General features: G+C 39.7%; 3 protein-coding genes across 7 annotated transcripts in view; 1 reads left to right on the forward strand and 2 right to left on the reverse strand.

Annotated features, from left to right (window-relative positions):
• Nucleotides 1-3,356, forward strand: part of arhgef12b (Rho guanine nucleotide exchange factor (GEF) 12b) — a 112,255-nt gene extending 108,899 nt beyond the window's left edge. For all 4 annotated transcript variants that reach the window (XM_051664803.1, XM_051664822.1, XM_051664813.1 and 1 more), the window contains 2 exons: nucleotides 1,231-1,306; nucleotides 1,789-3,356. In XM_051664803.1, the coding sequence (XP_051520763.1) occupies nucleotides 1,231-1,306; nucleotides 1,789-1,799 (87 nt within the window). In that variant the 3' untranslated portion in view covers nucleotides 1,800-3,356. The remainder of the gene's footprint in view (nucleotides 1-1,230; nucleotides 1,307-1,788) is intronic.
• A 201-nt stretch (nucleotides 3,357-3,557) lies between these two features.
• On the reverse strand, nucleotides 3,558-11,571 carry cenatac (centrosomal AT-AC splicing factor). Of its 2 annotated transcripts, none has more exons than XM_051664853.1 (11): nucleotides 11,346-11,571; nucleotides 9,587-9,750; nucleotides 9,412-9,510; nucleotides 9,248-9,314; nucleotides 9,087-9,149; nucleotides 8,799-8,860; nucleotides 6,088-6,193; nucleotides 5,957-5,987; nucleotides 5,773-5,868; nucleotides 3,834-3,966; nucleotides 3,558-3,739 (listed from the first exon to the last, which is right to left on the reverse strand). In XM_051664853.1, the coding sequence occupies exons 1-11, from the start codon at nucleotides 11,460-11,462 to the stop codon at nucleotides 3,634-3,636; spliced, it is 1,044 nt and encodes a 347-aa protein (XP_051520813.1). In that variant the 5' UTR covers nucleotides 11,463-11,571; the 3' UTR covers nucleotides 3,558-3,633. The 2 variants fall into 2 exon arrangements, with proteins under 2 accessions (XP_051520813.1, XP_051520804.1); XM_051664844.1 differs by having other exon boundaries at nucleotides 6,088-6,205.
• A 251-nt stretch (nucleotides 11,572-11,822) lies between these two features.
• foxr1 (forkhead box R1) lies at nucleotides 11,823-18,310 on the reverse strand. The gene is made up of 6 exons (XM_051664865.1): nucleotides 18,190-18,310; nucleotides 18,000-18,107; nucleotides 17,650-17,882; nucleotides 15,642-15,910; nucleotides 13,410-13,642; nucleotides 11,823-11,851 (listed from the first exon to the last, which is right to left on the reverse strand). Exons 1-6 carry the CDS (start codon nucleotides 18,308-18,310, stop codon nucleotides 11,823-11,825), a joined length of 993 nt encoding a protein of 330 aa, XP_051520825.1.
• Nucleotides 18,311-22,947: the final 4,637 nt, after the last annotated feature.

The raw sequence follows: 22,947 nt of genomic DNA on the forward strand, positions 1-22,947 counted from the left end.
GTGAGTGACCCATGTTCAGTTGTGAGCCAGTGGACTTACTGGCTTTTCACCCGCTGCCATTTTCCTCGTCGGAGGACGAACGGCTTTATTGTCTGTGTCCAGTTCGTACTCTATGTTTGTACGTGGAGAGAACGAAGAACGAACGGCTTTATTGTCTGTGTCCAGTTCGTACTCTACGTTTGTACGTGGAGAGAACGAAGAACGAACGGCTTTATTGTCTGTGTCCAGTTCGTACTCTACGTTTGTACGTGGAGAGAACTAAGGCGTAGCTTTTTGTTTCTTGGACTGATTCTCGTAAAAGCAGACCCATATCAGGACAGTGCCTGTCTCATTGGGTAGTGGAAGTTATTATATTAAGTTATAACAGTCTGGGGTTGTGACTGCTGGAGGGCTTGAGAGCGCATTCTACCAGAGGCATGGCTACCTCGTGGGCGCTGTTTAAGGACATTTCAGTCCAGGACATTTGTGTGGCTGCAAATTGGTCATCGCCTCACACTTTTGTCTGATTTTACAGACTGGATGTTACAGAGCCGTCATTGGCTCATTCAGTCCTTGGTGTGGGTAGTCAAACTGATCAAACTGACATGGTGTGTATATTGTATAAAATATACACACACAAATCAACAACAAGGAAGTACAGCAATGTGTACTCAATCCCACCATCCATTCTTTGCAAATTGATTAGGTGGGTGTACATTGGACACTAAAAGTCTGTTGATGGTATGCTTCGGACAGTATATCAGCAGTACGGGAGTTGGCTATATCCCATAGTGAGATATCGAACGAATGTTAGAAAGAGAACTTTAGGTTACTCGTGTAACCCTGGTTCTCTGATAACAGGAGTGAGGCATCTCAGCACACTTCCCTCCTTGCAGTTGCACTGAAAAGAGATATGCGGAGAATGAAGAAGAGACCTGTGGCGGTGTCTTGTATAGGGAGGTGGGGCTCCCTTATCACTGCTGTGATTGGTCTGTCAGCTGACAGACATGGTGTCATTGCTTCCAGTGTCGGATACGCCTGAGGTGAATTCCCATAGTGAGATACCTTACTCCTGTTATCAGAGAATGTTCATTCTATGAGACTAGGTTGTACAAATCACATTTTAAGAAGGTGCAACTGCCCTTTATCAGTAAAAAAATTGCCCTATAATCCTAGAAAATACATTCAGTACCTTCAAACTTGCAGCTCTCTTGCACCAAATTGAAGTAATGCTCCATGCTTAATTTTCAGGATATAGAAATCAAGTATAACCAACTACACCAAAGGCTATCAGAGGAAACGGCTACTGACACAGAGGAAAACAAAGGTAGGTTTAGTGTATTTTGCTGTTACACAAACTATTAAGGTTCATTAGATGTGCTTTCTTAGGGAAGCCTTACAATTATTATTGCTTATACTTGGGGCTAAGGGTTTGAACAAACCCCTCCTGAGTATTACATTTCAGCACAGCTTTTCCTGTTCTGCTTATGCTGCAGACATCTATGCCTCAAATATTGTGGCTTGTTTAGGAGTTATGATTTTCACCTGGCAGATGATAAAATGACAAAAAAACAAACAAACAGATTTATATCGAAGGAGGCACCCAAGCCATATCTAGAGACAAGAATATCAAAAGACTTGGGGGTGGGCTCTTTCGGCTCAGCCAGTTAAAAACAAAATAACAATCCAGAACACCTTAGCAATGACCTAGCAACCACTCAGAACACCCTAGCATTGTGGTGCCGAATTTTAAAAAGGCAAACACCACTCAAATTTGAGAAAATATAACCATCTTTCTCTCTCTCTTAGATAAAAGTTAGTGAAGTGGGGCTCTCTCTCTCTCATCTGTTAATTGAGACCGGAGGAGACACACAGACACTGAAAGTGCTGTTCCACAGCCCTGCTCCAGCAAAGTCCTCATACAACGCTAATGCTGTACACCAGCCATGCACAAAGACAGAGATTGAATGGACAGGAGATCTGGAGTTTCTATTTGCACACTCGCAACACAGGATGGCTCAAATCAGCAGAGAAAATCATGGTACTCCGACAGCGATTGCCATTTAAGGAAAAGTCATCGCCTCTCACCCAACCATATGCATCATTCCTTCAGAAAGCCCCCTTGCAACCCAAACCAGAATTTTCTTGAAGGTTGTAAGGAAGGAAAACCACAAGATGATAAAGAGCATAAACCTCTGCTTCCCCAAGATTTCCCTCAATATTAGCCAATGAAAATACAGCATGTATTGTGTCACATGATATCTTTTATTGAGGTATCTTCGCAGATCTTTGACCTAACCTTGTCTCAAGTGAATTCAAAGCCATCCACAAAGCACGTATGCTTCATAAGGATGGCAGAGTAGTTCGATTTTTACACAAACTGAGTGCCAAACATCTATTTGTATGTATGCGGTATGTGCGATGTAAAGGTTTAGATAACATTAACTGTGAGTGGTGTCGAAAATCTCCGATCAAAGCACAATAGTTTATGTGCAGAGAATTCTATCTTAATCATGAGCTTTCTTAAAATCAGACGTCTCTTTGGGGAGAATCAAGAGGATTGGCTGTTGCTTTTGCCATGATGCTGAGTAAAATGCTCTCTGGCAATGAAGGCACGTAAAATCCAAACTCTGCGTTACTCTAGTATTGTGACATCATAATGAGTCTGAGGATCAGCTGAGGACTGTTGTGCTCCTCATTCTTCCTCTCTTTATAAACCACATTCTATTAAATAAAGCTACTGAAAGAGTTTTCTCTGGCTTAAGGCTGTGAGAAAACCGGACCTTTCCTAATGTCATCTGGTTGAGCTCTGCCCGACCTGTCTTATGGATTTCCTTGGTTTTGAGAATGAAGTTAAATAGAAGCTTCGGTGCAGGAACTTGATAAAGACTCTTGATGGTCTGTTTTAAATGTAATGTATTGTACAATTATGACCAACACTGCATCTCTTACAGAGACCCGATTTTTTTGTTTTGTCTTTCTTTTGCTTTCTAAAGCATTGTCATGTATTATTTTAACAGAAACTACTAAAAAAAAGAAAAAGAGACTGCAAGGTATTCTTTAATATTGATGTAATCTGTATTTTTATTATCTGTCTAGACGTTTGAGCTATTTTATTATATTATGGAGCATCATTAATATGGTCTTGGCTTTCTGTTGAGAACATGAATAGCTCTAAATAGATGAGATTTTATGAAATTTTGGCTGAACTGATGTATTGTTCAAGGTGGAAAGATATTGCACATTGTGTCTTCATTTTATCACATTTATCTTTGAGCTGGGAGGATATCTTGTTTTGGATTTATGGCCAAAAAAGAAAATACACAACTCCATCTGTAGCAAATTTATTCAATAAACTGGAAACACAGTGTATTTCATTTCTTGTCCAAATCAATACTTTGTGAACACTAAGATGAGCTTAAATTGAAATATAATTACAACATTCAAAACTTGTGCTAAATTAATGTATGCTAATGGCTTTACATAGTAATTCTCAATATGAGAAGCAATATACACCAACACTTTCCCTGCCACAACTGAAGTCCTTTTCTGTATTGTTGTTAAATTAAAATGCTATGCTTGGCTGTAGTCAGGATAACATTTTTCATTCAAGTTCATCATGAAAAATTGACTTCAGGAGTTAAAATTCACATTTCATAAATCTCCATTACTGAGGCCTTTTTGTTTCTTGGCTGCTTTCTTATCATCTCCCCACTTTCTCTTTCCCCTGGTTTTGGCCTCCTCTTCTCTGAACTGATGCCTGTGGGATATAAAAAAAAAAAAAAAAAGTCAGAAACAAAGAAAGAAATTTGGTAATCAAATTTTTTTTGCAGTAGTTTGGAGGAAAAGCTTACCTAGACTGCCAGCGCCTGCCACTATTCCACACGCGTCCAAATGATGGCAGCCAGTTGGTATCAGTGTGTGAGCGGTGGTCAAAGTTTGCCCCCACACGGTTGGGAGGAAGTTTCCTGAGTTTCTCTCGTTCCTCTGTGGAAGATAAAGAAAAACAGCGGCTTTATATGCACAATTGAAATACAAACACTGGCCAGAAAACACTAAAGATGTTAATCTCAAATTGCAATCAAGTTCATGCCAATAAATTGCATGTATGCAATAGCATACTACAATGACGATGTGCAATATACAAAAGAGCACCAAAAAGTCATGACTTTTGTATTTATTTTTTTACATAAAATCAAATACGATTTAAGAAGATACATTAAACGTGCAACATAATGAGATCATGTGACAATAGTAGCCAACTTTCAATCCACATATTTGTATGTAAATTTTGGGATATTGCATTAAAATGTTAGATTAAAACAAGAATTTATCAAATACATTCCTAGATGCGCCTAAAGTCATGCGATTAAATTATGTGTTCACCCATTTCCATTTCCGCTTTGTGCAAATTTCTCCAGAAGTAACAATTTTGTTCTCTTGGAAAACATGGCATGGTAATGCTGCTGTATTTGCAATATTGTTTTCACGATATAAGAATTTTTCGAAACTTAGATGGAAACCTGATCAATGTAGCATGCTCCTGTTTGAAACAGTGTTGCATAAATCATTCCGTTTCACATACCATTTAAAAAGCAAATAGTAGGCACTGTTTAGTAATCTAGTATTGATCCCCTTCGTACACGTGTGGACAATGTATTTTGGCTTCGCTATACACAACGCATAATTTAACTTCATTTAAACCGACTGATCTCAGTTCAAGAGACTCCGATGTCAGTAAAGGGTTAAACTTTTTACGTACAGAGTCATGTGGCAAAACAACATGGTGCCGATCACAGCTTGTCAGACAGTTTGTCTTTGAGAAAAATGCCAAAACACAAAATCTGGTAAGAAACCTAATTAAGTTTTTACATTGAAACCTGTTTGAATCAAAAGATTAGAGTCTCTAGTTTCATCCAATATGCCATTTTTTTTTAAAATTGGAGCGATTTATCGTGAACCACAACGCTGCTAAACACAATGTACACTTGTGTACTTTAGTGCATTTTTTCCTTAGAAATCCTATATATTAACTGTGCATTATCACATTGATGATCAATGGTTTTTCAAAAGCTGAAAAATTTCTTTATATGAAGTTAGGATGAAAATAAGGTGCATTTCGAACTGTTCTGAGACCAGTGCAGACAGACAGCACACTGGAGGATAAGTCATTCACTAAATAGAGAGCATCCTATAGCTTTCCAATGAAGCTAAGTGCATTTACTCCTAAAATCAGACCAAAAGTTCAGTTTCAGGCTGCAGATGATGTTTGGACCACTCAACATGGTTGCAGGCATGTGACAATGGTAATCAGTACACAGATTCAGAATTTACAATGTATAATTTTAATTGAACATGGTTAGCAGTGATTGGATGATGCTGGCCATTACTTTGAATCAGAATTAATTATGCTATTTTCTGATGTCTGTAACGTCTCAAAAACATGAATAACCAACACTCCTGGAAACAAACAATTTGAAAAAAAATATTTGACTTTCTATAGCTTGGTATCATTTAAAATTTCACAACTTAGTCCTGTGGTCCACATATGTGGACATATATATTTTTAGCAAAACTATTTGCTCTATATAAAAAAATTTAAAAAAAAAAGTTTTTGTTTGCATGTTTTTAGTTGCTACTAATTCCAAATCAAAAAGGGAAATGGAAAATGCAAAAAGCAGTCACGCTCGGGTCTCAGGAGGATAACACTATTTTTCTGAAAGTGTTCTACACAGTTATCCTCCATGTCAAAAAAGCCAAACAGACAAACAGTGTCACAATTAAAGTACGTACTGTGTTTGAGAAATTCCTGAAGAGAGGGACCCATTTCCTGCTGGACGCTGTCTGAACCCTCTTCAGGCTCCTCCAGTAGCCACGGCGGCACAGCTCCTATAATACACACAACACAACCATGTCCTTCTGGACAGTATCTTCTCAAAGAAGAAAACAAAAACCATACAAAATCAGTTTTACTCACCAGAATGGACATTGCCACTACTGGAAGAGTCCTGCAGATAAGTGAAGCAAATGGCCAAATCAAATTGATGTCTGACCTAATTCATTCATCCAATCAGTAATTATTGCATTCACATAGTGATAAGAGTTTACCTGGTAACCAATTAAAGTTAATCCCAGTCCTGCCTCATTCCACTGACTGTGTGAGGGTAGTTCGTCATGGCTTGGCTCTGGCCGTGCCTCCATTTCATAAGTGCCCCTGTGGGAACTTCTTTTTAAACAAACTCATACTTTAGAGAGTCACATCATAAAATGGTTTAGATCCAAAACGATTCTGTTGATCTTATGATAACAGACTGACATTCAAGTACGATGAAACTGATTGAAGACAGCATGTTTATAATAAATCAACTACTGATTCCACTTTTAACAATCTCTACACATCACAGGAAGCCATAACTGCATACTAAGGCCAGAAATATTCTTTACGCAAGTCTGCATACCAGGGGTGGTACAAGGATGTGAACTTTGGGGGGCATTTTGATTTTTAGGATAGACAACTTGTTGCTCTTTGCCGGTCCCCCTTATTCGCGTTTTACCGTCAGTCTGGAGTTGAGTATGAGGGCATCAGAAGTTTCTGGGAGGGGGGGGGGGCACAAGTCCTCCCTTAAACATGGCCATGATGCATATGCAGATGCGAGCACTTGGCCAACGTATTGCCAATGAACAGTCTAGTTCAAAATACAAAACGTACATTTGTGTTACTGTGGCAGTAACAAACCTCAACACTCAAGGGGGTGCTGGAGTTACCGTCAAAAGTCTGTGCCATTTAATTGGGAGTGTTATCATTCTGGCAATTTGCCGTAAATTTCCTCGCTCAGTATTCTCTTCAAACTGATGCTCTGCCATGAGTTGATTTTATACAGAAAACACTGCAGAAGTGGACAGTTACCGTTAATGTCCACTATAGTGCCCCTTGTGACAACTGTGAGAATGCATCATGTAATTGCGTTGTGTTATGCATTGCCGTCTGACAAATTTTGGATCGCAACAATGCATGAAATTGAGCTTGCATGGCTAGAACCATCTTACATACTTGCTTTGAGTATGTTTTGGCCTTAAAGCATTAATCAAAACACATTCTTAACTTTTAAGTAGTTTTTATTCCTAAACTAATTGATATAGCAATAAAAACAGGAATCATATCTGATGGTTATTTTTAATGCCCTCGAGTTATCTGTTCACAAATGTATCCAGTGTCCAAAATTAACACCCACCAAGTACCAAATACGGGTAAATTTTCTATTTGGCCGGTGAATTTCGCAGTGTTACCCACCACTGTTTTGGTCGCTTTTTCCCTTTCTATCAATGTCTGTCTGTGTCAGCTAAAGGAAATGTAACACGTTCCAGTTTTGTCCTTAAAGGGGCTCTGATGTAATTTGTTTTAATTATCCACCCCCACATACACAAATTCTCTGGTAAAAATAGCATTATATTACCAGAACCAAGTGGTCTTCAGACGTTCGTTTCCGTTCGTTTCAATTCTTGAACGTGCAGTCTTCTGGCAAAGTTGACAGAAAACTGGACTAAACTACTCATACACTGTTTTTCAGCACTGCAACACCGCTACTGAATCTACAGCACGAGACAAAGCGCGAGCCGTGTAGTCTGATTCCCAAACAGTTTTGAGCAGGGTCTTTTGACTCTACAGCATGAGAAATGATGCGCAATCGGTGTAGTCTGATTCCCAAACAAATGACTCTTTAACCCAGTTCTTTTTAATCTACAGAACGTGAAATAATGTGTGATCAGTGTAATCCAATTCTCAAACAAATGACTCTTTTGAGCCGGTTATTTTGAGACAGTTCTTTTGAATCTACAGCATGAGAAATTATGCACGATCCGTGTAGTCTGATCCTCAAACAAATGACTTGAGCGGTTGTTTGAGGTTATTTTTAGAGAATCAACAACTACAGCACTATCAGTGTTGTCTTATCCCAAAGGAATGACCCTTATGAGTCAGCTCGTTTTAGTGAATAAACAAAACAGCAGTCAGAGCTGACTGAATAAATCAAGAACTGTTAAGGGGCGGTCACACTACACTTTGCACTCCATTCAAACGCATCTGAATGCAGCAGAGCGGAAACGCAAGCTCACGCGAAGAAATTTCATATTACACTGCGTACCAAAGTTCAAGCTTGGTGAACTCTGAACTTGTACAAGAGCACACGCGACCAATAGGAGACTGAAACATCACACGCTGACCTCTTGGCTCAATTCAAATGATACATATTTCAAAGCTGTGAGATTTATTGTTGCAAGAAAGTGAGCAGACAAAATATTTGAACATTTTTAATATAATATGATTTGTTTTTTTGTGATATATTACTTACACCAGAAGTTCTCCCGCGTCACATATCCTGGTCCATTGCGTTGTACGAAAAAAAATGTGCGTGCTCAAAGCCTAGAGTGATCGCCCCTTTACGGTGTTGTGTACTTAAGGCTCGTGAGACTTAATTACTTAATGGTTGTTCATATGCCAACATGTAGTTTAAAATATACATTTAGTTTTGTTGTATTAAGTACATAATCCGAAAATTTTTTTATTTTATATAATTATTTTAAAAGTGAACTGCCTTTTTAACATGCATACAGTATTGTTTATTTGTCTCTCATGTCTGTCAAATCCACTTTTGTTTATCTTTATTGGCCTGCAAGAAATCTTCTTGGCTTGTAGGCTGAAAAGTTCATTTCAGACCCTGTCGGTATCGGAGCATAAAGAGTAGGAGTACCAGTAAATAAATGACAGTATTTGGGATGCACTGATATCAGTAAAGACAAAACATGTAGTTATTTTAACATACCTGGCAGTATGTTCACTGTTGTGCTGGCCCAGTTCAGCAGGCTGTAGCAGTTCTGGATCAGGCTAAGTTTGATTCAGGAAAAGTCAACAGTAATGGCCCATGTCTTTTTAACAATTTTTTCCCAAAAAGGAGAAATACTTGGACAAATGCAGGCTGTTTCAAAAGATTACTCATAACCTTCAAAGTTTATAACATTACAAACATTTTCCAATTATTATTTTCATCAATCAAACAAAACGGATGAGTACTGAGATATGGATACACTTGGAGCATCCCAGGAAAACAAACCTCTGATAATGCCTGCAGGACATCCAGTCTGTGCTGCTCCTGAGATCGGATCACTGCAGCTTGCTGAGGATAAACAAAGCAGAATTGTCCGACACGGTTAAACATGTTTAATATTCTAGACTCAAACTATTTTTAAGTACTACATAAAATTGTATTTTTACCTCTTTAATAAACACATCCTCTTTTTCCTCAAACTGTTCAAGAGCCTTGGCAACCTCAGACTTGAATCTACAAAAAAAATACATGCATTCTTCATTTATTTCTCTGTGGCAGTACCACGTTACAGTGATTTTAATTTGTGCTCTGCACAAATGTGCCAGTCTACCTCTCAGTTTCCTCTTCTGTTGTGATGAACTTGTCTCTCAGTTTAGGGTCTGCTTTATTGTCCCACCAAAACTTGTGGGTGTTTTTCCGGTGCTCTGGCCTGAAATGAGAAGTGCTCAGTAAGTTCAGTGCAAACTCTGCATGTGTTTTTCTTCTCATGTGTGGTCTGATCTTACGTGCTCATGTGCTCCAGCAGTCCTCCATGCAGCACAGTGATGTTACTGTCAGACACGTGTTTCTGCACCTCCAGACCGCAACAATAACACCAGAATTTAACGTCATGATCGGGACTGTATCTCTCCACCTGAGGATTTTTGATGGTCCGCCGCGCTTCTTTGACCTGCAATAACATTTGAGAATATTATTTTATGCATGTTTGTTGTGCCTATTGGTCCACAAACTTAAATGTTGACATGGCATCCTACCGAATACAGATATATTATTATTCTTGGAGATTTTAACAAGGCAAATCTCACACATGAACTGCCCAAATACAGACAGCACATTACATACCCCACCAGAGACAGAAATATACTGGACCACTGCTACACAAAAGGATGCATATTGCCTTGTCCCTAGAGCAGCTTTAGGACTCTCTGAACACTGTCTGGTTCATCTTTTTTTTTTTTTTTTCATGATTTTTATTAAAGAATAGAATCAGAGATATAGAAAGGTATTGCATCATTAAGAAAAGGTAGTGGACTAACTAAAAGTCCTTTGTCCTCAACTACTTAAAAATCTGGATAAAGTTCAGAACCCCCAACCAACATTCTTGGATCCTTACACATCCCCAAAAAACATGTGTTGTGTCCCGTCTTCTGATTGGCATCGCCAGCAGTTGGGTGTGTCTTTAAGACCCAACCGATACAATCTAGAGGGGGTCCAATAGAATCAATGTTTCATCTTCTTTCAATGTACAGGCAGAAATTAAAATCAGCTAAACCTGTAGTAAGGACTGTAAAGATATGGACCAATGAAGCAGAGCTGGATCTACAATGCTGTTTTGACTGCACTGATTGGAGTGTTTTTGAAGCTGCAGACACTAATCTGGACGAGCTCACAGATACTGTGACATCATATATCAGTTTCTGTGAGGATATGTGCATTCCTATTAGGACTTATTTAACATACAACAGCGACAAACCATGGTTTACAGCAAAACTCAGGCAGCTTCGTCAGGCCAAAGAGGATGCTTACAGAAGTGGGGATAAAATCTACAATCAAGCCAAAAACAGTCTGACAAAGGAGATTAGATTGGCTATTCTGAAAATCTGAAAAAAAATTAAGCGAACAACCCTGCATCAGTGTAGAGAGGCCTGAAAGACTTTTCCCTACAGCATTGTGAGATGGTGTCCTGTAGTTGGTATCAACAATTGGCTGACAACCTAAATGTGTTTTACTGTAGATTTGAAAAGCCCAGTCTCACACCCCACATCCGCTCCGAACTTCACTGTTAAGTTCCCTGCTGCTTCAAACACTCCACCATCATCCCCGTCCCAAAGAACCCCCCCCCCCCCCCCCAAACACACACACAAAAACAAAAAAACAAAACAAGAATGAATGACTATAGACTAGATATGCTCGATTATGGCGAAAATCATAATCACGATTATTTTGGTCAATACTGAGATCATGATTATTTAACACGATTGTTCATGGACTTCGAAACATCATGCATTTATTGAACTTTTTTAAACTTTTCTTTTTAACAGAGTATATCCTTGAACTTGAAATGTAAACTGCACTGGGTAGGGAGGACGCTTTTGTCATATGATCATTTATTGTCACGTATAAAGAAAAGCCGCCATCATTTATTACAGCAATATCTACCATGTACAATAAAGGCTATACATTATCACAATTTCAGTAGTTGATTCTCAAAACCAGTTTATTTTTTTGTGGCTGTTTCTGCTGCTATCAAGTTAGCACACTTACCTTCTCCATGAATTTGACGATAACGACTTTAAGCTTGCTCTTGTGGCTTTTCCCATAGATGTGTCCTTTTCCTGAAAAATCCGTTTTCCTGCAGATTGAACAGTAAAATGCACCCATTCAGCTGCTTTTTAGTGTTTATTCAGCGACTGCAAAGGCTTTTCGCATGTGATCTTTTTGTAAACAGTGACGTTGTGTGGAGGTGAAAGACACCACATGTGCAGCACTGACCGCTTGTGGTTGGGATGAAAAGTGAAGAAAATCAACAATACTTGCGTGCATTTTATTTACAAGAAAAAGTAGTAGTATAAAAAAAAAAGGAAACAAACAGACCCACGAGCAGAAAACAACTACATAATGAAAACAGTCTGACAGAAATTTCTAGGAACAAAAAAATGCTTATGTCAAGTTCATGAAGACTATATCATGGCGGTTTCAGTAGTCCAGCCTGATGATTTCCCATCAGGGGACAAAACTGGATCACAGCTCCAACAATGCTTGAATCAGATCTGTAAAACAGGCACATTTGAAAGTGAAATCACACAAATTACAATTCAAGCCCTTTTGAATGGGTCTCCACTTCTTTTAACCAGTACATTTCCATGTAGAATCACAAATTGCAATTTCTAACTGATGAAAACTCAGCAGACCTAGAACAATATATTCACTGTTGAAATTTCCATGAATTTGCCATTGCTTCATAGAATTGTATTAATTGCAATGACTTTTCAATACATGTAAATCACCACTGTAATATTCCCTGATATTTAAATGAGCGTAAAAACACAGTTTTAACCCTTTATTACTGTTCAGGTCATTTTTGACCAGAATCATTTTTGGTTTTAATAAATGGCTTCTTTAAATCGGAGCGGTACAAGGCTTGGTGACATCTAAACTTGCTACCTGTACACACAAAAAGGATTTGGACTAGATTAGATCTGGTTTTATCAAAATTAATGGGCGAGGCTATAACACAGACACACGCACGCGCTGGTGTGGCTATCATTAGGAGGACTCTCCATAGACGGTGATTTTTATACTACAGATTCTATCCCCTAACCCCAACCACACCCCTAAACCTAACCCTCACAAAATACTTTCTGCATTTTCACATTAAACAATGCGTTTTGTTTTTTTTTTTTGTTTTTTTTTTTTTAAGTGATTTGAATTATGGGGACACTAGAAATGTCCTCATAAACCACATTTATAGCATAATACCCTTGTATTACCCATTTGTAACCTAAAAAATTTTTTCCCCGTAAACCACCCAAACCCACCCACACACACGAATGTGTGAGACTATAACAGAGCATGTGTCAAATTAAAAAAAAAAAAATACATTTTTATATATATAAGCCACAATGCAGCACACACACACACACACACACTTCAAGGTCAGACCAAATTCTTAGTTTGACCCCACTGTGAAAAAATGTATGTTTGTGTGGGAGCTGCACACCATGGTCAGGTTTGACTGTACGCATATTGTGGCATCATTGTAAAATCCCACCCTTCAACACAAATGGCTTAAACAAAATGCTACAATTTTACAAATAATTGATTTTTATATTGTCTAAATATATCCAATGCATAACTTGTAAATTAAGTTTGTTACAACACTGTCTTATAGAAATCAGCCAATGAATGGAGCACTGAAGCCATCTAATGGCCAGTTAATGTTTCATGTAATTGTTATGTTATTCCAGCAGATGTCACCAGAGACCCCCAATGCATGACAGTTTGATGATTTGACAAACGTTAAATGTACTGAAATGAAGGTTTTTATTGAAGTGAAGATAACATAAAATGTGCTTATTTTTATATGAACACGAATGGAGCAATTGAGTAATTTAGAGATAAATAAGGTTAAAAATACCATAACAATCCCAAAAGAAATGCATAATTTTAGTGTTGTTACTTAAGTGAAGGTAGTGTTATTACATTTCTTTAAAAAATATTGGGGTTTCCACATTTTAAGTTTTGGGTCAAATTTGACCCGAACAGATGCAACATGGTTTTCTATTGATAAGTATACAAGGGTTAATATTCCAAGCTGCAATTCCTCACCTGGATAGTTCATGCTTCTCTTCAGCATTCTGAAGGAATCTCCTGAAAGCGAGTGGATTTCATCTCTCAGTCTCTGTCGACCGTCCAGCGTGAGGTGCCACAGACACGACTTCCTCTTCCCGTCTCCAGACACCTGCTGTGGGGTCTTCTTGAAACTGTTGCTGAAGCACAGATTATGGCGGATTGTGTTTTTCCACCCATCTGGAGCTGTAATGAAAAAGGGGAAGTGCTCTCTAGAGAGAGAAAACAATGAATGAAATATCTGAGAAACACCACAAAACATCATTCATGTCATTAGATTAAGAATGGATGGGAAAACAGTAAAGACAAGGTGAGCGGTGTTTCTCCCTGCAAAAGTCGCTACCAGAGACCATTTAGCCAGAGACAGACCACTGGTATAAAAATTAAATGGGAGAAACTGGAATGGCCAACACCCAACGGCTGTAGAAAAGGAAGTCCCACCTTACAGGTAAAAGAGCCAAATCACCTTTTAGATGATTCAGACATTGCCTGTTAGTCAAGTTGAGAACACGCATGCACATCAGTTAAATCAGCATGGAAAACAGCGTTTTTTGTGGCGTCACCTGAACTAAAGAAGCACAATTTATGATACCATTGTTGTCAGATTTTACTACTGATTTGAAGCAGGTTTTAAGATTGTGATCTTGACCAACCGTTTTATCCCTATTCAAGTAGATAGGATAAAATAGCTGCACAGGAGCATTCCAAAGATGGCCGCCAAGTGGACTGACTTGCCTAGAAAGGGACTGTCACCACATAGATGTTAGGATGTACGGTGTTGTTGCCATTGTTTTGCGATATGATAGCTTAGGTGTTTTGTGTGTTTTCTTGTGCTTTGCTACAATGATCTTGGTAGTTTCTCGCTAAGTGCGTCTACACACTAGAGCGATTAGTGACTCTCCATCATGCGACCTAAAAATGAGAATGTTTCAACTTTTGCTGCAATGCACTCTGACGTTGGCATGCATTGACCAATGAGAATCTCGGAAAGGTGGGACTAGCTGCGCTGTGAAATTGAAAAACATGTACGACAAACTATTCATTCCCTGTCCTTCATTATGTCGCTCTGCCAAGCTACAAAGACAGTTATTGTAGGTAGAGAGCCTGGAGAAGTGTTTCAGTGTTTTCTGGTACATTGTCGAAAAGTTCCATTTTAGACACGCCTTCCACATGGACCTTTCGCATTCCCATATGCCAAACACTCCGTTGGAGCTTTCCCTGGTGTGTAGTAGACACCCCAAGTTGTTCTGGGTGGTTGCTTTTCCAAAGTTTTCCTGACCAATCACTGGGCTCCATGATGATTCTGATTGCCACTGGACAGTCACATTTACAAATCGCATGGCAAAATTCCATGGGTGAAGGCGGCCTGGGTGGATATTGAGCATGTAAAACCAGCAAAAAAAAAAAAAAAAAACTGACAAGCAGCCTCTTTTTAATGCACTTTATAATCAGGGAGAGTGAAGTTATAAAGAAACTCACTGCTAATATATACTTGTCCATTGTAAATATTCAGTGCAGCTAGTACGAAGCACCGCCCACACATAGGTCACTGTCAAACCAAGCAACTTCCAATTGGTCAATGCGGCGAATTCGCCGGTCAAAGTTTACCGTATTTGGCAACATCTGCAAGTTTAGTCAATGATATCAACGTAACTATCCTCTGGCCATCGCTTCATGTCATATACGCACTCAGGTAAGGCACTGTGAAAAAGACAGTCATCAAGACTCTAAAGTATTGATTTTGGCAGTATGGAGGGAGCCACTTGTTTCTTCAGAATTTTAACACATTTATTTAGCTAACATCACATTATCTGCTAAAAGACATATGCTGATGGAAGTGAAAACACTGGATACCGGAAAATGAAAACAGGCTTCCCTTATGAATCGTGGAACACTTCTGCGATCTCAGGTGTTCTGAGATGAGTTTTCAACAGTTCTTTTTAATTTGACATGACATCTAAAAATAATGCAGCACTCATGCACAAGACACTGAAAAACCAGCGAGATGCGGCACAACAGCCAAAGACGTCTGTGTAGTGCAAGTTAACATAGAAAAGCAATTGAAAAACAGAGTGGATGGATGCAAAAATTTCAGTGTGAAAGTTGCTTTGGATAAAAGTAAATGGTTCAAATCCCCCATTTCTCACAATAGTAATAGTGATTCTTGTTTTAGCATCCACTACTAATAATGATATAAAAGAGCATTGGGACCTGGTGAAGTTATAGATCTGCTGCACGTTAAGACTCCCGGACCGGCTGCTGCTGAGCGCCATGGCAATGAGGATGCAGTAGTTAACAGGTGGCCGAGGCCACCCGCCGCTCTTCAGGTTCATACTGTCCTGCAGGGCTCTCTGAAGCCGTCGGTTCTGTGTAAGACCCAGCTTGCGAGTGGTCTGTCTTGGTGTCTTCACCTTTCGAGCACCCTTCACCTTATGACAAACAGGCACATCTACAGAGGAAGCGTCGTCTTCATCTGTGAGCTATGACAAGAGACAAGACATTCTTCAGACCAGTTAACCAGATTTTAAATGTTATTATTGCCAAAGCAAATGGCAAGAGTGAATTCATTCTGTGAAATCATGGCTAAGGATTAGTTCCCACAAATATGAAAATTCTGTAATTTACTCAAAGGTTTGAAACAATGTTGGGTAGAACGCTATATACTTTCACTGTATGGAAAAAAGATGCAATAAGAGTAAATGGAAACAGAGGCTGTCAGTCTTTAACAATATGCCTAATATCTCCTTTGTGTTTCACAGAAGATTGGAAGTCACACAGGTTTGGAACAACATGAGGGCTGGTAAATGACAGAATTTTCATATTTGGATGAACTATAAAGTCAACATGAAATTGCACTCACAACTAGTTTTTCTTATGTAATGTGACATTTCTGAGTGATTAAAGAGAAAAGGTAGGGCAGGACTTGATTTTATCCATCAGGAATATTAGAATTGATTTGGAAAAGTGGGCATTTCATTCTAGAATACAACTAGACCTGATTGCGAGTTCGCAATCGATAGTGAAGAGTATGAAAATGTTTGTCCCAGGTATTAGACCATATTTTTTTGAACCTTTATCTGTTGGGAACCAAAATGGTGACCTGGACACTTAATGTCAAAATCCTAAAGAACATCTCAATGCATCCCAATGGAAACGATTTTTGAAAATGTATGATTTGCAATTGTTGTTGGAACCTTTCCTATAAGCCTACCTGGCATTAAATTACTACTTGAATTCTTGGCAACATTTTAGTAAGGCTGCATTACCTACCTACAGCATTAGCTATTTGACTATTGGTTGACATTATTTTCCCCACCCGTGTGGCCTTGCTGACGCAAGTGGAAAAAGTAGGTTGTGATTTTGATGAAAGATTATAAAGACATTGTTTTATTTATTTAAAATAATATGCTCTGAATAATTGTGCACAATACCCAGAATGTGTCTAAGAGAGATATATATATATACACACACACACACACACACACACACACACACACACACACACACACACACACCATTAAAACCACCTGCCTAATATTGTGTAGGTCCCCCTCGTGCCACCAAAACAGCACGAACCCGCATCTCAGAACAGCATTCTGAGATGATATTCTTCTCACCACAATTGTACAGAGTGGTTATCTGAGTTACCGTAGACTTTGTCAATTCGAACCAGTCTGGCCATTCTCTGCTGACCTCTCTCATCAACAAAGCATTTACACAAACAGAACTGCCCCTCACTGGATGTTTTTAGTTTTTGCATCATTCGGAGTAAACTCTAGATACTGTTGTGTGTGAAAATCCCAGGAGATCAGCAGTTACAGAAATACTCAAACCAGCCCATCTGGCACCAACAATCATGCCACAGTCAAAATCACTGAGATCAAATTGTTTTCCCCATTCTGTTGGATGACATGGACATTAACTGAAGCTCCTGACCCGTCAGCATGATTATATGCACTGTACTGCTGCCACACGATTGGCTGATTAGATAATCGCATGAATAAGTTGGTGTAGCTAATAAGTTCTCAGTGTGTGTATATAAGTAAATATAGGGTCCATTTTGACTTTGTTGACTTGAAGCTCAGCTCCATTCACCCCAACACAAATCATCTCTCATTTGGAGACAAAAACAGGCCATTAACATAACATACTGTAATATCAAAATCCATATGCAAACAATGCATTATCAGAGAGCTATGTAATACTGCTTTACTCATACCTGATACTCGCTGGAGAGGGAGGTATTGTGCACTGACTCATTCAGGCATGTTTCATCAGGTAGAATCACTGGGCGCAAACTTTGTTCCAGAACAGGTGTGGTGAGTCTTGGCACAGCTGCCAGAGTTGCCGGTTTTGGGGGTGTTGGTGTTTTGGGGTAACTAGTAGGGTACTTTATGGGGCAGGCTAAACTGGGATTCACCATCAACCATAGATTAGGTTGTATTTCAGGCTCTTTATAAGAAACAAAAACATTACAGTTGAAGTGCGCAGGTGTGAAACATTGAACGTTTGACAACATTGTTGAAGAGAGAAGCGGTCTCTGTTAAAGCCCACTAGAGAGAAACGCACCTTTGGCATTGTGAGGGAGCTGATAGTTGATGTCAGTTCCGGGTAATGATCTTCTAGAGATTCTCGCGTAATGCCACTGCGCCAGATACTGGTCACTCCGTTTGTCATCTGCGAAACCAGGATGATTTTATGATGCTGAGAAACCAGTTAGTTTTCATGCTCGACTGAGATATTCAGTCAGTTAAATTACCGTGATAAAACTGGTCGGTCGTTGTCGTTAATTTTATTTCTTCGTTCATATCCCAGTCATGCAAACCGGTGGCTAAATGAAGGCCGAGAAATTTATTTTTGGATTGAAGTTGTAGGTACATTTTGTCACCTACACGTAGACTCATAAAGGACTGTATAAGTATCGCTTTTATTCGACGAACTTTTGTCCTCACATAAATAAAGAGGATTTCACTCATTATCATGGCAGGTGATCATCATTAAGCTTCATTATTAGGCATCAAGAGTGCTCTGCATCGGAGTCTTGGCGAATGTTTTTAAACTTGAATTTGTGTAGTTTGATTTATTTGTTTTTTGCAAAAAAGCTTAATAGGCAAAAAATCTCAAGGTTTATTCTATGAATCAGGGGGCCGTTCACACCGAACACGTGTGCGTCCGTCTGTGCTGTGAACATACACTGACCTCTTCGACGTATTTTCAGCGTCTCGCGCTGGAGCGCTGCGTTATTTAGACGCCATGTCAAGTTAAAAAGTACCTACAAGTTCAGCAAAACGCAGCGCTACACTGGCGATTCATTCTTTTTGAACGGATGTCAGTGGAAGAGATGATTCAGTGCGCTGTGCTTTTGTAAGGAAACAGCTCACCACTTAATAAAATGGCCACCTGTTCACTAATCTTCAACATGTTTTACACTAAACAGTCCTTTTGGAGTGACCTGTGTGTGGAGTTTACTACAATAAAATCGCTATTTTATAAGAGAAGACACGGACAATTTTGCGACAGTTATGTCAGTTTATGGCTCTCCCCATTCATTTGCATGGTATCCGTAAACTGATTCACTGTTGTAAAACTTTGAATGCGGTTCTTAGAGATCTTCAATACCGGGATATTAACCTCCACGCTTTTTACCATAGTAAAGAGCGTAAAACGGTCAGCAAGCATGTTACGACATTAAGTCACCATTTGCGAATACAAATTCATGGGAAGAGCTGTAAAATGACACCTACCTGTCCCAAAATTGCCTGTGATCTCTCTTATAAAACAATTTTATCATAGTAAACTCCACACATAGTTCATTCCAAACAGATTATTTAGTGCAAATCATTTGAAGATTAGTGGGCAGGCGATCAATTCATTAGAATCCGAATCCGAATGAGCTTCATTGCCAAGTATGCTTACACAAACAATATTTGTCTTGGTGACTGAAGCTTCCAGTGCAAAGAGAATCCAACCAGATATACAAACATACAAACATATACATTTAAACATGTATACATATAGTGACATAAAAATAAGATATAACAGATAAAACAAGAGAGAAATATACAATGGCAATAATGTTGTTAGAATATTTTATATACAGTTATGTGCAGGTACTGTATTGAAGAAGAGGATATGGTAAAGAATATAAATGAAATATGGATATAAGTAAGAACGGATGGATTGAATATTGCATATGCTGCATTGTGCACAATACCCAGAATGTGTATAAGATATATATATATATATATATATATTGACCAAAGGAATGTATTTGGGGGCAGTTAACTGTTCATGAGGTGGATAGCCTTAGGGAAAAAAAACTGTTCCTGTGTCTGGCTGATTTGGTTCTCAGTGCTCTGTAGTGCCAGCCAGAGGGCAACAGTTCGAAGAGGAAGTGTGCTGGGTGAATGGGGTCAACAGCCCTTTTCGTCACTTTGGATGTGTACTGTTCTAGTAGGGAAGCGCTAATAATCCTTTCAGCAGTCTGAACTATGCTTTGAAGTCTTCTGATATCTGATTTCGTAGCTGCACGAAACCAGACAGTTACTGAAGTGCAGAAGACAGACTCAATGACTGCTGAGTAGAACTGAATCCGCAGCGCCTGTGGCAGGTTGAACTTCCTCAACTGGTGAAGGAAGTACAACCTCTGCTGGGCCTTTTTCAAAATTGAGTCTGTGTGGGTCTCCCACTTCAGGTCCTGTGAGATGGTAATGCCCGTATTTTAATGGGGATATAATTTATTACAGCTGACAGTTACATGAGCAAACATGGAAGTTCACGGCTTTTTAACACTTCTGTGTACACATTTGAAGGCTGCTTATTGGATCAATACAGGTAAACGTCATATTATGTAACTACGCATTACTTTACGGAGAGTTTACGACCTACTAATTAAGTCTTGCCATAAGAACAGGTGGTGCAACCAAATTAAGCACTGACTTAGTTACAAACTAACTAGTAGTTACTAAGCCCCTAGTGCGAACTTTACGTCCCAACTTCCAGGAGACCTTACACACAGCTGGTGCAACCCTACCCAGGAACATGAATGACTCCACTGCTGCCACAGTGCTGTTCAGAATGGTGAGCGGGGTCAATGTTGGGGTGTTCCTCCTAAAGTCCACTATCATCTCCACCGTTTTGAGCGTGTTCAGCTCAAGGTTGTTTTGACTGCACCAGACAGCCAGCTGTTCAACCTCCCTTCTGTATGCAGACTTATCGTCATCTCGGATGAGGCCTATGACAGTGGTGTCATCTGCAAACTTCAGGAGCTTGACAGAGGGGTCCTTGGTGATGCAGTCATTGGTGTAGAGGGAGAAGAGTAGTGGGGAGAGCACACATCCATGGGGGTCACCAGTGCTGATTGTACATGTGCTGGAGGTGAATTTCCCCATTCTCACTAGCTGCTGCCTGTCCGTCAGAAAGCTGGTGATCCACTGACAGATAGAGGCAGGAACAGAGAGCTGGGTTAATTTAGTCCATAGGAGAGCGGGGCTGATGGTGTTAAAAGCCAAACTGAAGTCAACAAATAGTATCCTAGTGTCCCTGGTCTCTCTAGATGTTGAAGTATGTAATGCAGTCCCACATTGACTGCATCATTCACAGACCTGTTTGCTCGATAGGCAAACTGCAGGGGATCCAGGAAGGGTTCAGTGATTTCTTTCAGGTGGGCCAAAACCTGGCTCTCAAATGACTTCATGACCACAGACGTCAGAGCCCTGCGATTTTGGGTTTCTTTGGGACGGGGATGATTGTGGAGCATTTGAAGCAGCAGGGAACTTCAACCTGCTCCAGTGATCTGTTGAAGATATGTGTGAAGATGGGGGCCAGCTGGTCAGCACAGGATTTTAGGCAAGTGGGTGAAACACCGTCTGGGCCCTGTGCTTTTCTTGTCTTCTGTTTCTGGAAGATCCATCACACATCCTCTTCACAGATCTTAAATGCAGGTTGAGTAGCAGGAGGGGTGTTGCAGGAGGTGTAAATGTTTGTGTGCTGTGAAGGTCGGAGCAGGTGTGGGGTGTGAGACTGGGCTTTTCAAATCTACAGTAAATCTACAGCTCGTCCAGATTAGTGTCTGCAGCTTCAAAAACACTCCAATCAGTGCAGTCAAAACAGCATTGTAGATCCAGCTCTGCTTCATTGGTCCATCTCTTTACAGTCCTTACTATAGCTTTAGCAGATCAGAAGAAGATGAACAAGACTGCTCTAGGGACAGAGCGATATGCATCCTTTATTGTTGTGTAGCAAAGTGATGGTATATTTCTGTCTCTGGTGGGGCATGTAATGTGCTGTCTGTATTTTGGCAGTTCATGGGTGAGGTTAGCTTTATTAAAATCTCCCAGAATAATAATAAGTGAGTCCGGGTGTTATTGCTCCATGTCTGTGATGTGATCAGCCAGCTGTTAACCTAAGAAAACTCCCGTGGGGAGTAGAAAGGCTACAGTTAATAAAGAGCGCTTCCAAATTAGGACAGCACATATTCTTCAGCGTTGTTACATCTTTACACCAACATTCATTGATATAAAAACACGTTCCACTGCCTCTCGTTTTCCCCGTTAACTCAGCAATGCGATCCGTTCTGAACAGCTGGAAGCCTGGTAGATGTAATGCGCTGTCGGGGATGGCTTCACCCATCCAGGTTTCCATGAAGCACAATGCAGCAGAATTAGCAAAGTCCTTATTTTTGCGGGTGAGGAGAAGTAATTCGTCTGTTTTGTTGGCAAGAGAGCAGAGATTCGCTAGATGGATGCTTGGCAGCGTGGTTCGAAAGCCATGCGGTCGGAGCTTGACCAGTGTGCCAACTCGCTCCCCGTGTTTGCGTCTTTTAACGCGCTTGTACAGCACCGCTGCTCCCCTGACTAAAATGTCCAACAGAACGTCCGAATAATCAAAAAACGGTAAAAGGTTGCCTGCCGTGTGCTGCCGAATATTCAGCATCTCGTCTCTGGTAAAACTGATCTGAAAAAAATTACTAAACACAGGACAGACAAACAAAAACAACAAAAGAACTGGAGAGCTCCAGACCGAGGCGGCCATCCACGGTGCCATCTTAGCAATGGGATAGTTCACCCAAAATGAAATGAAAATTCTCTCATTATTTATATACTGCCATCCCAGATGTGTATGACTTTCTTTCTTTCACTGAACACAAACGTAGATTTTTAGAAGAATATTTCAGCTCTGTAGATCCATACAGTACAAGTGAATGGTGGCCAGAACTTTGAAGCTCCAAAAATCATATACAGTAAAGGCCACATAAAAGTAGTCCATATGACTCCAGTGGTTAAATCCATAACTTCAGAAGCTAAATGACAGGTGTATGTGAGAAACAGATCAATATTTAAATATTTAAATATTTAAAAAGAATGTGAAGTGCCAAAAGAATGTGAAAGTGAAAGTGGAGATTTATAGTAAAAAAAAAAAAAGGACTAAAATATTTATCTGTTTCTCATCCACTCATATCACTTCAGAAGATTTGGATTAAACCACTGGAGTCATCTGGATTACTTTTATGGTGCCT

This window comes from Myxocyprinus asiaticus, chromosome 3, assembly GCF_019703515.2.
Source record: "Myxocyprinus asiaticus isolate MX2 ecotype Aquarium Trade chromosome 3, UBuf_Myxa_2, whole genome shotgun sequence".
NCBI classification, from domain to species: Eukaryota; Metazoa; Chordata; class Actinopteri; order Cypriniformes; family Catostomidae; genus Myxocyprinus; species Myxocyprinus asiaticus.

Excerpts from the sequence above, each read along its gene's own strand:
- cenatac (XM_051664844.1), bottom strand. The coding sequence starts at position 11,462 with ATGGGTGCATTTTACTGTTCAATCTGCAGGAAAACGGATTTTTCAGGA. Across the intron at positions 9,751-11,345 it reads TCGTCAAATTCATGGAGAAG|GTCAAAGAAGCGCGGCGGAC; the intron begins GTAAGTGTGCTA and ends ATGTTATTGCAG. Across the intron at positions 9,150-9,247 it reads AGGATGTGTTTATTAAAGAG|CAAGCTGCAGTGATCCGATC; the intron begins GTAAAAATACAA and ends GTTTATCCTCAG.
- foxr1 (XM_051664865.1), bottom strand. The coding sequence starts at position 18,310 with ATGTACCTACAACTTCAATCCAAAAATAAATTTCTCGGCCTTCATTTA. Across the intron at positions 18,108-18,189 it reads GACCGACCAGTTTTATCACG|ATGACAAACGGAGTGACCAG; the intron begins GTAATTTAACTG and ends CTGGTTTCGCAG. Across the intron at positions 17,883-17,999 it reads GCTCCCTCACAATGCCAAAG|AGCCTGAAATACAACCTAAT; the intron begins GTGCGTTTCTCT and ends TTTCTTATAAAG.